The sequence below is a fragment of the Meleagris gallopavo genome, chromosome 1, assembly GCF_000146605.3.
Source record: "Meleagris gallopavo isolate NT-WF06-2002-E0010 breed Aviagen turkey brand Nicholas breeding stock chromosome 1, Turkey_5.1, whole genome shotgun sequence".
Taxonomy (NCBI): domain Eukaryota; kingdom Metazoa; phylum Chordata; class Aves; order Galliformes; family Phasianidae; genus Meleagris; species Meleagris gallopavo.
Window position 1 is genome coordinate 111,695,071 of NC_015011.2, and position 15,687 is coordinate 111,710,757.

The 15,687-nt window shown below is 34.5% G+C and overlaps 1 protein-coding gene across 1 annotated transcript in view; it reads left to right on the plus strand.

The window, feature by feature from the left end:
- CFAP47 (cilia and flagella associated protein 47) overlaps positions 1 to 15,687 on the plus strand; it is a 252,655-nt gene that overhangs the window by 157,946 nt on the left and 79,022 nt on the right. The window contains 1 exon segment of the mRNA XM_031556783.1: positions 2,643 to 2,740. Coding sequence (XP_031412643.1) covers positions 2,643 to 2,740 — 98 coding nt within the window.

A 15,687-nucleotide genomic window follows, 5' to 3' on the forward strand; every position in this document is an offset into this window, starting at 1 on the left:
GCCCATGGCAGGGGTTGGGGCTGGGTAAGCTTTAGGGTCCCTTCAAGCCCAAACCATTCTGCGATTCTACACTCTTGCCCTGAGAAGAGGCTTGAAAAGCATTCAAACTATCAATGCCAGTTTAGAGATGAAGTTGTGTAATAAATGTGCGTGTGTTTGTGTTTACAGAAGTATTCCTTGTTTTGGGAGTTGTAAGTACATCACATTCTGAAGTGAGACATCTTATGTGAGGGAAAATACATCATCTTGGGACATTTCTGAGTTAGAATAAAAATTTTCTGAAGTAGACAGAAGAAGTGTCTATTTCTACTGCCTGTTTTTTAACATGAGGAAAACAGAAAACAAGAACAGAATCTTGGTCTGTTATTCTATTTGACAGTTCTGATGCTTGTAAAAATTTTTAAAAGTTTATACATGAAAAAAGATACAGATGTAAAAGCCACAGTGTGAAAACAAAACAAAACTTATAGTCAACATGATATTCCAAAAATAGAGGCTGGATAACTGTAGAATAGGATTCTTTTTAAGAAATCTACATTTTTACCATTCTACTGCTATTATATCTAATGTATCCATTTTTAAAAGGGTAATATCAAGGTGTATGGAGAGAGCTGGCTAGGGGCAGCTAATGAATGCCTACCATAATGCAACTAGATCACCTCATGGCAATAAATGTTGTCTTCTAAAACTTCTGGTCAACATAAAATTCCAAAATATTTGATCTAATTTCATCTACCTTGAAGTTGCTGCCAGACCCATAAACTTCTGGTGTATACATTAGCAACGGACTTATAGCAGACTTATTTTCAGTCAGGCAAGTTCTTTGAATTTGAACCAGAAACTACAACCTACAACTTAGAGAACATTCAAGAGCAATTGTTGTGAGAAAAACCCAAGGTTTTATTTTTTTTGACAATGCAAGTGGGTGGTAAAAGCAACCATTCAGAAATACTCTTACTGAGTAAAAGTTGACAGAACATTAGTTTACACAAATTTTCTGAGTAATGCTAAACAACACTTGTATGAATATGAGTTTAGTAAATAGTTCACATCAAAAGATCCTCCTTACACAGAGAACTGCCAGTTTTTTTTCCCCTAGATGTTATGAAAACTGTTTAAATAAAACATTTCATTTAGAGAAGTGTTTAAAAATCTGAACACTATTTTCAAATGCACACAATGTATTCTCTCTCAAACACAATAGTGAATTCACAGAAAGGTAATTCTTGGGCTGTGATGTGATGTGCATTTAATGTCTCTGGAAAAGAAAAAACTCAAACAAAAAAACCACTTAATTTTCTAAATCTGATTAGAATCAAATAAGAAATGGATCTAAATATTCAAATGGATGAAAATTCAAATGCAAATAGACACTTTTGAGTTTCGTACAAAAAGAAAAAAGAATTCTTAGTAGCTCAGAATACTTGAACTCAAAAGTATAAAGAAAGCTACTACACCTAAAAGCTATGCTTTTACTGTCAGAGTCAGGAATTAGAGTAGCTTTATGCAACTTGTGTGAACACAACTAATGAATTTATATGTAAAAACGTATAGTGTATATAATATATAAAGAAAAGAATCAAATGGGTTATAATGTCTACATTATGGTAATTATGAAGTACACAAAAATGATTTAGGAAAGTTAAGACTGCAAAGGAAAAGTCTTCTGTGGCTTTATAAATTATCTCTAGACTTCACAGAAGAATGTGGCAAAAATCCAGGTATGGAACGAAGGCTAGAGCTTTCTTGTCTGAGCTTATAACCACTTAGTGTTATAAGGTTTGGTGCATTTCAGCTTTTGTATATATTGTCAGAATTTCCCACTGCTCCTTTTTGGACTAGCTAATACAAAGTACTGAGGGGAATCAAATCTTCTGGTTTTCTGAACAGTTTGTCCTGTGACTATGTGATTATAGAGTTTATAGCATTGTTTTTGTTGTTGTTGTTGTTGTTATTGTTTTGTTGTTGTTGTTTTTTGACCACAGTCTTACAAGACATTGTTAAGAAAATTTAGAATAAGATATCTAATAATATATTGTTGATGCTCTGTTGTTTTGATGCATGTATTCAGCATCTTTTTCCTTTCTCAATCTCTTGAGTGCAATCTTGGTTGTTATCAAAATATTTAGAGCTCAGGACAGACAAGCTGATAGGAAAATAAATTACAGTAGAAATCATGTATGAACATGTTTGAACATGTATATGAGGATGGATTCCATGTAACTGAAAATTCTAATCTGTTTAACAAATAACACAGATTTTGAATCTATTGTGAATTACCTTTTACTTAATTAAATCAATTAGATTTTTAAAATTTTTTCTTTTTTGAAGGAGAACAATTGTGAATAAATGATATTTAAAATTCTAAAACAATATAATATTCAAGTAAACTCATTTGCTAAAGTGCTATTTCCTTTCAATTTATGTATATATTGATTTTGTTACTATTTTGAACCCAGACAAAAGGATTAGATAGGGCAGTTGACTGACTGCAATTAAATCAATCCATGATTTTCTTTGTCTCCAAATGAACAATGATTGGCAGTTCTGATAAAAGCAAAAGTTTCTCATTGATTTGAATGCTGCTAGGAGTGATCACCTCATGAGATGATTTATGGAAGCTTTTATTCTTTTGTACATAGGAGGAAGTTCTTCAAATTGCAAAGTGTGGTTTTCCTTAAAGATTAACAGCATACCTGCAGCACCTGAAAGGAAGATAGATGTGAAATGCAGAGCTCTGGTAAGATTACTCTAAATGTTTATTTTTTTTCTATTGCATAAGGAGAAAACATAATTTTACTATTGTTCTGGCTGCTATCACAGAAGATTTATTGTTTTTTTTAGGCGACCACCTGGTTTTTACATAATAAAGCTCAGTACTTACTGTAAGACCTCACATAAGCTCAGTGTTATGAACTCAAATGGATGCTTGAAAAAAAGTGGTTACTTTATCCTATTTAAATAATTATATTATTCTTCTGTAATCTACGTTTAGTTTTGGATATTAGATGAATTTGAAATTCATAAATATTTCAAGCAGTTTACATATTGACCACAGTAGGGTTAGTCTCTTTTGGTACCTTCCTTCCTTAAACATGCAAAATTGTTTTGTCATTTGGATTTCATTAATTGTTGGAATGTACTTAATCATATCTGTATTACTAGATAAACAAATACCTTCACTGTCAATAAAGTAATTAAATTATGTTAGAAATTTTAGAAAAACAACTGCATAATATTAACATAATACTAAATAAATCATATGTTTTAAAGCACTTAGGTGTATAAAGATAGAATCTCTCTCGATTTTCAGAGCTAGTATTTTAATTATATTCTTTAAATGGTTATTTACTTTATTACCTAGTAGCCCTGCATTCTGCATGAATTTCAGCTCAGGCTGAAATTCATGCAGAGCCTGGGATTATTTTAGTTAATTAGTTTACATAAAGAACTAATACAGTCTATGAGTACTAAAAACTGGTCAAATACAAGCAGATAGCAAATAATGTTTGTGCTACTATTACTGAAATATTATTCAAAGTTCTGGTTTTCATGTGTTAAGAATTGTACTGAAGTACTGGAAGGAAATCAAAGGAAATACATTAGAAGCATGGAAAACCAGCTAGAGTATGTACATATAGTGTTGTAACTTTGTAGCTGTTAAGAGTTCTCTGTTCAGTCTTTCCATTGCGTTAATAACATCCTTCACCTTGACTTTGAAGGGTTTACTGAGCACTGTGAATGAATCATCAATTTTATTTTTAGGTATATCTTTTACTTTAATTTGATGTCCCCTGGTTATTGAAATACAGCAGCCAGAGAACAGTTAAACCCTATCCACTCTCTTCATGCTACTCATGATTTGATAGACTTCTGTAATATCCTAAATTACCTCTGTTCCAGATGAAGAGTATGATAAGGTATTAATTTTTACTGATATTTCTCACTTGAAACTTCTAGTATTTTTCCAAAAGTGCTAAGAAAATTAAACAGATAAAATCAGTAGAGAAAGATAGAAAGCATTTGGATTTTAACAGTGCTTGTCCTCTATCTGCATTAGTCGAAGTGAAGATGAGACAATTAAGTGGCATCTTAAGAAATGTAACTTCTTAAAAAATTCACATGCAACATAGAAAAAACCACAGAAGTTTTCCATGAATGAAATTCAAAATGTCAGATGAAAAGTAATGTGTTGTTAAATCGCATTAACCTTTTAAAATGATTCATAGCACAGCACCTTCTTATATCAAAATTTGATCTATTACAAACTTGCTTGATGGCTATTCCTGACCATACAAAACCATTGGCAAAACCATTGAAATGAAATCTTAGAAATGCTGTTAGACAGATCCCATTATTTGTCTTACTCATAACCTGCAATTGCTATTGGGAATTGTAACAATAAATACGGAATTGTGATGCTGTGATTCTAAAGCACTTACATAAAATAAGAGATTTTGCTCTTCTTCTTTATCTATTAATAGAAGAATATTTTGCCAAGTGAGAGAATAGCTTCTCCTCTGGAGAAAGCAGAATAACTCTGGGTCTTGGTTCCAGTTCTTCATATTTTTCTGTTTAGTGTATACATGGCAAATATCCTTTAAGTTGGAACTAGTGCTGATCTGCACCCCTGGAAATGTAAGAATTATTATAAATATTTTCCAGCACAAAAATGTGAATTCTAGCAGCCAAGACCTACATGTACTCTCTAGTGAAAGGGCTGGCAGAGTGAAGTAGTCCAGTGTGAGAAGCCTTTAGTTTTCATAGTTATAGCCTGCTCCCATTCCTAACTTGATTACCACTGTTAAAGGTGCGCAATGAGACTGAGCAGTGAGTGGGATCCTGAACAAATAGGAAAGTCTGGTTTAGCTAAATTTCATTTTGTGAAATAAAGCTACTTTAATTTTCCTACATGTTGTCTTTGTCTGTTTTGTGTTCAAATGACTTTGGCTATGCCTTCTAAATAATTAGGAATTTAGCTTGCATTTTCTTTGTTAGTTTTTTTTTTTTAGTTTATGCTCTATACTTGTAAAAGTCCACAGAAAACACCAAAATATGAGAAGTGATATCTCTCATATCTCTCTAATCAAGAATGTAACTATTTTTTATGCTCTGATTAAATAGATGGATTAATCAGTAGGCAGCTAAACACCACACAGTTGCTTGCTTGGTTCCTTGCTCTGGAAAGAGAGAAGCACAAAAGTTAGAAAACCAGGGCAGTTAAACTAGTCCTTTTCTGGGGTCTGCTCTTCAAATTCTTCTCACCCAAGACTGAATTTGATTTTCCTTTCTAATGGATGTATATTTAGCACTTAGAGGTAGCAGCCATCTAGTCTGTTTTAATTACATAACTTTTTTACAGAATTGTTGCAATAAGAGACTGTACACAAAATGTGTTCATTTTCTCAACATAACACCTCTTTCCTAGCTCTTCTATTTCTCATTCGTTTGCTTGAAGTGAACTTGCAAGAAAGAAGGCATCTGTGTTAGCCTCTAAGTTCATAGCAATAGCATGCTATTTGAGTGTTTCCTAATTATTCCCATTTAGTTTCACTTATATTGCACAGCAATTCTGGAGTGCTTGCACTGAATCTATTGGGCGAAATTTAACTGGAAGATGAACTTGTCTAATGTTCTCCAACCACTAGTGGGTGCTCTGTTCTTTGGAGTGAAATAGGAGTACTTGAAAGTATATAAAAAACAAATAGCACAACTTGTACTGGTCTACATATCTACTCCTTTTGTGCCTCACTGCATGCTAAGATAGCTAAATTTTTGCACACAGTCTTTTGTAAATTTTCCAGCTAAAAGAGATGCCATCATGTTTTCATGAGTTTAAATATCCTGGAAACTGTATTATGTCAGTGGATAAGTATAATGCGGAGAGCTTGTTAAAATCCAACCAGATATAAAGCAGATACAACTTAAAATTTAAATTATGCTTCATTTTCATTTATTATTTTTCTATTTATTATTTAAAGTAAAAAGCATGAATTAAGAATGCATTTTGTAATTTTGTTACTTCTGATACATTTTTAATTTTTCTTCAGACATTCACTTAAGACTAAAAGCCCATAAATTTTAGATGATTTGGCTTATTGAAAAAGAAAAGAAAAAAGACATTCCCTTTCGTTTCTGAATCAGAGAAGGAGTGACTGTATAACTGTGACAGGATAGACGTATCTCTGGCATTATGTAATCATCATCCTTACTAGAAAGGAGGGGGTCAATAGCTGTTACTCTCTGAAGGCTGTTCTTCAGCTTTTTTTAAATGGCAATGCTGTATGATTTAAATCCCCATGAAGGTATGCAAAAGTCATTGGAACCAAAATATTAAAAGAGGAGCTCGAGTCATTATGAGCACTGAGACTGTGTTGGTTTCCAGAACTAGTTGTGTAAAAGTGACTCAAAGGTCATACTTTTGGTACTCTGTTACTTTTATTGAACAAATTCCAGTTAAAGTTGTTTGTGAGAAAAGTGGAGTACAAATTAGCACTATGCATTTCATGGAAAGCTGCAGTCATTGTGTACTTAGTAACGGGGTAAATAGAGTACAGCGAGAAGCTTTCAAATGACAAATTACCATTTGTTCATTCATATTCCCTAGTAATAATTATTAATTAAAAAACACTGCCTATTATTGTAAGTTGTTTGTACACTTGTAGTTTCTTTATTCCTACATGTAGAGAAAATAATCAAATTCTAATAATTTTGCCAAATGGACATTAAGTATCTTCATTCGTATTAGTAGCATTGCAACAATTTAAAAAATCTATTTTTGATTGCTGAATTTTACATTAATGTTTACTATGGATTTCCTTATTGGCAATGGTAGTAAAGAGGTTGAATTTAGTCTGATAAATTCAGATTCATGGTCTCTTTGAAAAATGGAGTTTAAACTGAATGGATCAACATTAATAGATTGCCTTGCAAATGGCATCTAATGGATTTATTCACACTGTGTTTAGAGGTCAACAAGTAATCAGAAACTAAAGCTTTTGTGTAAAATGCCTAAATGGCTGGTAACTGTTGCTTCAACCCCACATACTCTTCAGTAGCTGTCTAATTCATGTAGAAAAGTCTGTGTATATTGCTGAGTCATTAAGTCAAGAGACTTTTCAACACATACACGTACTTGAAGAATAGTTTTGGCTTTCTTGAAAGGAAATATCCAATACAAACGCCAAGTAGTATCTGAACAATAGAACACTGAGTTCTTAGTTTCTGCTTCAATAAAACGAAATGCCTAGAAGGGATTGAGCTTGGTTTCTATGTAGGAGACAATAGCTTGGTCTCTACTCTGCTAAGTCCCTGAGTATGAGTACTTAAAGTTGGTATTCTAACTCTGAAACATATGCTACCTATCTCCTCTTCCATTAGTGTTCTTGCTGAGTTAAAACTTGCCCCAGTGTTGCCATTTACAATGGTTCCCAAATTTGTGCCACTCATACACTGTTTTTGCTCCTTTCAGTAATAATTTTAAAAGATCACTGTTCTAGTCTTCACTTTTAGGAAGATTTTTACATGCAGATCTAAGAAAAGCAAGCTGCTTATGTTACCAGTTCCAGCTCTTTCCAACTTTAAAGCCTCCTCATTTTTGACAGTCTCTAGAAAAGAAATGCAATAGTCTGTTCTGTATAATCCATACACAGCAGATGGTGACTGTATGATGTATATTAAAAAAAAGGTGAAATAGAAATTCACTGATATTTTCTTAAGTTTTAAAACTGAAATCCTGGGAAGATACCATTTACTCTATAGAAAATGTATGATGAAATAACGGCTTATGTCCAGATATACAGGTAGGCTAAAAAAGATATATTTGGGGGCACTGTGATAGTGGTTCTTTCAAGGTCATCTTCTAGGTATTCAAAACTGAGCACATAGAAATACAGAGAGATCTTTATTTAAAGGGCTTTATATTCTTACTCATAAATACATGGTTCTCTTCCCATAATGCCCCTTGAAGAGAGAGAAATTGCATTCTGGCTGATACAAGAACTAGTAAGACTGCATAGAGAGACTGGGAGAATGCAAGAGTGTACCTTGGTTATGACTGCTCTAATTTTAGCTCCTTCAGAAGTTCTAGTAGCAGATATCAGTCACTGATATATATGTTGGTGTTAACGTTATTAATAGATATTCTGTGTGATATAGTAAACTTGTATTACTTTCTTAGAGAAATTATTCTGATAATATTAAAGGAATGTGTACGACAGATTACTCTCTGAGAACGTTTACTATATCACATATGGAAGACAAAACTAATAATGCAGCATTTCTTTTTGTATGTGAGACTTTTATCTTCAAGGTTTTTCTGATCCTGTATTTCATAATACAACATAGAACTGGATTGATAATTCTTACAGAGACTATTTCTTCACATTTCTATTTATTTCTGCTTTTAGAAAAGCTATGAATATTTAAGAAATTCTGTTTGAATTATAATCTGGACACCTTCTAACTGCTGAGAGTGCTTATACATGTAAAAAATAGAAGTTGCCTTCAGAAGAAAGCTTCTGAGAGATTGGAGAGATCTACTTTTACTTGCCTGCACATGGAAAATTCATGAGAATTGTTGTTTTTAGTGAAAACTGTGACAATTTCATTTTTGTTCTAGAATGTTCTCTATGTGTTTTATACCAGCAATAATTATAGTGTCCATCTTTTAAATTGCAAAGAAACTTGTTTCCTTATAAATTCTCTCTTTAGACCTACATATTGAAAGTTACAGTAGACAAAAGATCTAAGGCATCTATATTATCATTTTACTGCTACTGATGGAGCAACTTGGTGCTGATGCTGAAGCGGAGATTTAAATTATCTCATTAGTATGATTGTAAAAATTAAAGAATATTAAGCACTATCGGAGTTGGTTGCTAATTTAAAAAAAGTAAAGTACTACTTGTTAGCTCATATTAACATGGACACAGAATAGAGCAGATAGATAGAATATTTGCTTCCACACATGGAACTGTAGTCATTAGTGACAGAATATGCAATAATCAGTTATTACTGCTATTCTACTGTAGTTTCATTAGATTGTGGCAAGCAATTGTAAGTTTGTTTTTACTGACTACTTCTGAAAATCTCAGAAGCACATCATTATGAGAAATATTGATCACTTCCTTTTCTTGATGAGCCCTGAGCTTGCTAATAGCTCAGCATTTCACTGATGTAATCTTTGTCATGTTTGTAGCTTTGTGCCTGAGAGAGCTTCCTAACCTCACCACATCAAATTTTCACAGAATAATAGAATTATTTGAATTAGAAGGGACCCTTAAAGGTCATCTGGACAACTCCCCTGCAATGAACAGAGACACCCACAGCTACATCAGGGTGCTCAGATTCCATCCAGCCTGACATAGAGTGTGTCCAGGGACAGGTCATCCACCACCTCTCTGGGCAATCTGTTCCAGTGTCTCACCACCCTTATTGTAAAAAACTTCTTTCTTATATCCAGTCTATATCTCCCCTGCTTTCATTTGAAACCACTTCCCTTTGTCCAATTACAGCCCCTTTCTTTCTTACAGCCCCCATTTAGATACTGACAGGCCACTCTTAGGTCTCACAGGAATCTTCTCTTCTCCAACCTGAACAGCCCCAGCTCCCTCAGCCTGTCCATGTAGCCGAGGTGTTCCATCCCTTAGGTCATTTTTGTGGCCCTCCCTGGATACACTCCAACAGGTCCACATCTCCTGTATTGAGGACTCACCAGTGCAGAGTAGAGGGGCAGGATCACCTTCCCTTGACCTGCTGACCACATGTGGTATTTTTAATTTGTTAATTTGTCATTTTAATTGTTAAATTAACAAATTTGTCATTTGTTAATAATCCACTGCGTGAACTTTTTTTTTCTAGTTACATTGCAGATGCCTGCACAATCATGAATACAACTGTATAACTCAGAATGATGCATGAAGAAAGAAAAATGCTAAATGCATTAAATGAATCACAGAGACTATCATTAAGCCCAGCCACACATTTGGCAACTAAATTTTCAATTCAGTATAATATACTCATGGTAAAATTACAAGTTTCAACACCCAATATCCTAAATGAAATAAAACTACGAATTAAAACTTTCAGTCACTGAACATTCACTAATATCTCTATACGTAAGATTTAATCTAGCCATGTGAGAAAGGAAGTTATTTGAAAACTGATATTATCCTGAAATTCTGCATCTCCTGAACTTCCCTGGAAGCGTTAGTTACAAATGGTGTTCTGAAGACTGATTTTGGGGCAAAAATCTGTGCCATCAAATACTAGAGTAAGAATTGCATATTACCTTTATATTAGACATAACAGATGCTCTAGAAATGCAATAGTAACTTATAGATGTCTTGATTTTATTATCTAAGAGCAGTGTATTTCTTACTTAGAAATGTTGCTCTTCCTAGTGCTTTTATTGAGTGATACTGAATTTAAGTAAGCTATAGAAAGTGGAATTTTGATCTGACAATATGGATATGACTTAGTCTGTGAAGTAGATCAGACATTTTGAAGAAAAGAGAAGTGCCTCTTTTTTGAGTCAGGAAGCCTGGATTTACTAAAGTGTAAGCCATCCAAAACAATCCTTTTGTACAAGAACTGTAAAAACATCTCTTGATTTGATTCAAACTGTGCTTTTTACCATTGACATTCTAATTTACATCTCATATGTTACATGCATTTGCACAGCAAGGTTACCTATGAGAGTGATGAATAGAAACTTCACAGAAAACTGTCAGTTGCTGAGTCGTAATTTCCAAAAATGGTGTTGACAGAATAGATATAAATCATTTTCCTTTAAAATCCTCTGAAGATGAGTTTGGTCCTTTACTACATTAACACATTAGCAGATGTCTCCTTCTATATTGGGTGTGCTAATGGGAAAGATTAACCTACTGTTATGTTTTAGATACTGCTCTCTAACCTGCTTTAGCTGTGATAATTCAGGTTACTTTATGCAGTGGCTAGGCCAACTAAACTGATCACAAAAAATGACAATCTTCAGTATAGAGGTTGGTGAAAAGTAGCTGTAATGGATAGTTTTTTCATCTCATGCTGATGAATCTGAAAAAGAAATCTGCTTGTGTTCCCAGAAGGTAGGACGAGGATTCAGAAGTGGCCTTGGATTTGTGGTGAAAACCATGTTGTTAACACAATGATGTTTTAGTTGTTACTGAACAGTGTTTACACAGAGTCAAGGGCTTTTCTCAGACTACCTACTAATGACTAGGCTGGAGTGCTCAAGAAGCTGGGAGCGAGCACAGCCAGTACAGCTGACAAAGGCTAACAAAAGGGATATTTCATACCATATGATGTCATACTCAACAGTAAAATTGAAGGAGTTGGCTAGAGGTTACTACCATTGCTCAGGGACTGACTAGGCATCAGCTGGCTAGTGGAGAGAAATTGCATTGTGTGTCCTTTCTTTTACATTTGGTTTTGGTTGCTGTTTTTTTTTTCCTTGTTTCATTTTCATTCCCTCTCCTGTCCCCCCCCTTTCCTGTTAATCTGTCTTTATCTCAACCCATGAGTTTTGTAACTTTTGCCCTTCTAATTCTCCTCCACGTATCCAGCTCCGGGTAGGGCACATAGACTATGTGGTGCATAGATGCTTACCAGCATTAAACCTCTACAGGGTCACAGGATAGAACAGTTTTCCGGTCTTCCATTTCAGACATTTTTAGTAGTCATCTATTACAATACATTTTTTTCTAGTTTGCTTGCTTGCAACACTGTCTATTCTCTACTAAGAGGATAATGGTGTAGAATTTTGTAGTCGATGAGAGTTCACTTATTGCAATAATTTATGAACTAATAGTCTCTGTAATCTGTTTTAGGGCATTATTACTTAGACACTTAATGCCCATTTCAGCTATCAGAAATTCAATTTAGTATGATTTTAACATGTAAATTTATATGCAAATTTACACCTGGAACTCATTACAGAATCACAGAATCACAGAATTATAGGGGCTGGAAGGGAAAATTAGTGATCATCTTGTCAACTCCCCTATAAACCAGGCTCCCTAGGCCAGGCTGCGCAGGTAGGTGTCCAGGCAGGTCTTGAACGTCTCCAGAGAAGGAGAATCTACAACCTCCCTGGGCCGCCTGTTCCAGTGCTTCGTCAGCCTTAATGTGAAGTTCTTACGTACATTTGTGCGGAACTTCCTATGCTTCAGTTTGTGGATGTTTCCTCTTGTCCTATCGCTGTGCACTACTGAAAAGAGTCTGGCCTTGTCCATTTGCCTCCTGCACTTAAATATTTATAGGCATTGATCAGATTCCCTCTGAGCCACCTTTTCTCAAGGCTGAACAGATCCAGATCACTCAGCCTTTCCTCATAATAGAGTTGCTCCAGGCCCTTTATCATCTTTGTGGCCCTCTGCTGGACTTTTTCCAGGAGATCCCTGTCTTTTTTGTACTACGTAGCCCAGAACTAGATACAATACTCCAGATGTGGCCTCACCAGAGCAGAGTAGAGGGAGAGGATAACCTCCCTTGACCTGCTGGCCATACTCTTTTTAATGCACCCCGAGATGTTATTGGCCTTCTTGGGCACCAGGGCACACTGCTGGCTCATAGCCAACCTGTCGTCCACCAGAACACCCAGTTCCTTCTCTACAGAGCTCCTCTCCAGCAGGTCATCCCCCAGCCTGTACTGGTGCATGCAGTTATTACTCCCTAGGTACAAGACTCTGCTCTTGTTCCTGTTAAACCTCATCTGGTTCCTCTCTGACCAGTAACACCAATTATGGTATTAACCTCTAATATTAGATGTCTTATGCATAGGCTTTTTTATTTTTTTCGTCTAGTTAATTTCTTGTACTGCAGTTATGATAAAAATGGATTCAAAACAATACATAATTTACATAAGATGCTTACTTCTGCACTTCAGGAGGTTTAAATTTGTTTTTCTGTTGATAAACAGTTAGTGCCTTTTTGCAAACTGATATTTTTAAGGCAAAATGTGCCAAATAAAAAACAAAGACACAGGAGCATGATAATGTTGATGTCTGTCAACATACAAGGAAAAAAGAGGGTTGTCTTGGCAACCAGTTTACATCACAGAGAGGGGAAAAAATTATTGTAGGCATATAGTGAGTTAGGTGATTCACTTGATGAAGATCCATTCCATTAAGCTACAAGTCAGTAGGAAGCTGAAGGACTCAGCCCTTCCAGCATAGGAGGTTAAGGTCTTCCATTGGTCTGAATGATCAGTTGTGAGAAGTATCTAATTGAGAGTAGAAATGTGGGTCTGGATTAGAAGATTTTGTGGAGGGGATGAACAGTGGAGAGGAGAGGTGTGCACTTGAGGCATATTGTACAAGCAATTCAAGAGCCACTTCTGACTTCTACAACTAATTCAAAAATTTGGGTTAAACTTTTTTCAGTACAGCATGGAAACTCTGACATTAACAGTGCTAAGGCACCTTTTGAGCTTCTTTTGTTCCAAGAAAGGGAATCAAGCAGTAATTAAGTGTCAATTTAAGGTTGTAGGAAAAGGAAACTCTATCTTAACTTCCTCCTAGTAAGTTATAGATATGCTGATGGTGACATTGATAGCTATTTTTTCATTGTTACTGTCAGCTTTGGAAGTTCAATCTTTGAGTAAGCAACATTCCTACTTGTCATGAGGGGCAACCAAGAGAAAGCCAGTCTAAAAGAATGAGGATTTGGACAAGTAAAGTTCTTCTGCCTTATCTCCCCAGGCTTGTCAAAATAATATTCTAATCACTTATCTACAAATATTTTCTTCTGTAGCAATAGCCTGGGAAATACTTTCACCTCATGGTCTGCAGTTTTGGAACTGCCTATGTTAGGACTACTTCACATTTCTTCTGATATAATGGTCTTTTCATGAAAAAGAATACTATCGGCTGTTGAATGGATATTTTGTGATTTAACCTACTGGTATGCATCCATAACAAGGATTTGGAAGAATCCATTAAGGCCTGGAAATATACACTATGTACATGTTCTGTTGATACTGATACATACATGTGTACTCTTATCACCATCCATACAATAACAGATCATTGGAATATTTACTGGAATTTCAAGCAAATTTCCCAGGAAATTCCAGGAAATCTATTTCTTGGGAATTCATTTGACACTGACAAGTGAAAGCTGCTTTCCATTAAGATAATTTTAGCAATATAAATCTCCTTTGACTAAGAAGCTAGAATTCTTAGTATGTTTGCTTATTTGGTAGCTTCTGCTGTTTTTTTTTTTCCCCTAAAGAAGTAGTTCCATGTGTCCTTTCTCATGATAAAGTAATTTTTAAACAAGGTACAAGTGTTTTACTATAAAATTGTTATGAACCCTTTAGGAATGAAATGGTAGATACATTTAGAATTTTGTTTGTAACAGTAAAAACTATTAATTTGAGCTTTAAAATATTTTATTAAAAATTTAAATCCCATCATACTTATGCAAGGCACTCGGAGGATTTAAACTGTTAGTGTAATCTTACCATCTGTAGAATACTGAATGTATTTTGTGCATGTTTCTGCAGTCATTTTCTATAAATGTAAATATATAGGAATTCACTAAATCATACGCAGGCTTAAAGCTGTGTGAGGGGTTGTAAAGTATTTCATGTTCGATTTTTTTTTTATATTACTAATTTTACTTGTGCCTTTTTCTCCTTCCATATAGCAATTCTAATTATTTACTTTTCAATTAGTACATATGGCAAATTTTTGCTGTGAGAACCTAATCACAGTATGTTTAAAATACAAAAAAGAACAAAAAACAAAAAACACCCACCCTAACAACATAAAACCTACATTTTGAAATAATCTTAATTAGAACAAAGGAAATAGACCAAAACGGTAATAGAAATAGAGATACATAAAAGTATACACATATATTTAGTTTGGATTCTGCATATTTTATACACATTAACACGTATAAATAGAACATATGAATTTTAAACATCAGGAACATATCCTGAATTGTGACACTAAACTTCCTTCATTAATATATTTTTTCTTCCTTGAAGTGTTAAAGTATGTTGCTGTTTACATACAATATGTTTCATAGGATGGATTTACATTATTACCTTACATTAGAGAATGGAAGGGAGAAAGGAATCACAGGAAACAATGGAAATATAGCAGTTTCAAAAGCAGTTTATGGATGTGATGTGATGGTTGTGTGGACTGAGCTGCTTCTGCCCAATTATTGTTCATCTTAAAGATGCTCTATGTAAAAAATCTGCATGTGTTTACCTTATCAGGCCATAGTGACTCCCATATTTTGTAATAACTGCTTCTGCCTGAATATGAAATAAAAGCCTTTTTACTGTGAGAGTGACTGAGCATTGCTGTGTACTGCTCAGAAAGGTTGTGGTCTCCATCTCTGGAGATATCAGAAGCTACCTTGTCACAGTCCAGGAGACCCTGCTTGAGCAAGGATGTTGATGCGGACTGTCTGGAAAGACTTGAACTTTTCCTTATTTACGTGATTAAAGAGTCTACAACTGGAAGATTTACTGAATTGTGTCTTACTGTAACTTCTGTTTTTTGGGTTAGTTCAGACGTAACAAAAGTGTAACGTGTTTTTTGCATAAGTGCAAATCATGTATATATAAATCATGTGTGTATCCTGTATTTGTTTGAGAGACATCTTTGTGTAATCACTCATAATTCATTTTGTGTGGGTCTTAAAATTTATTTTTACTTTTTTTTT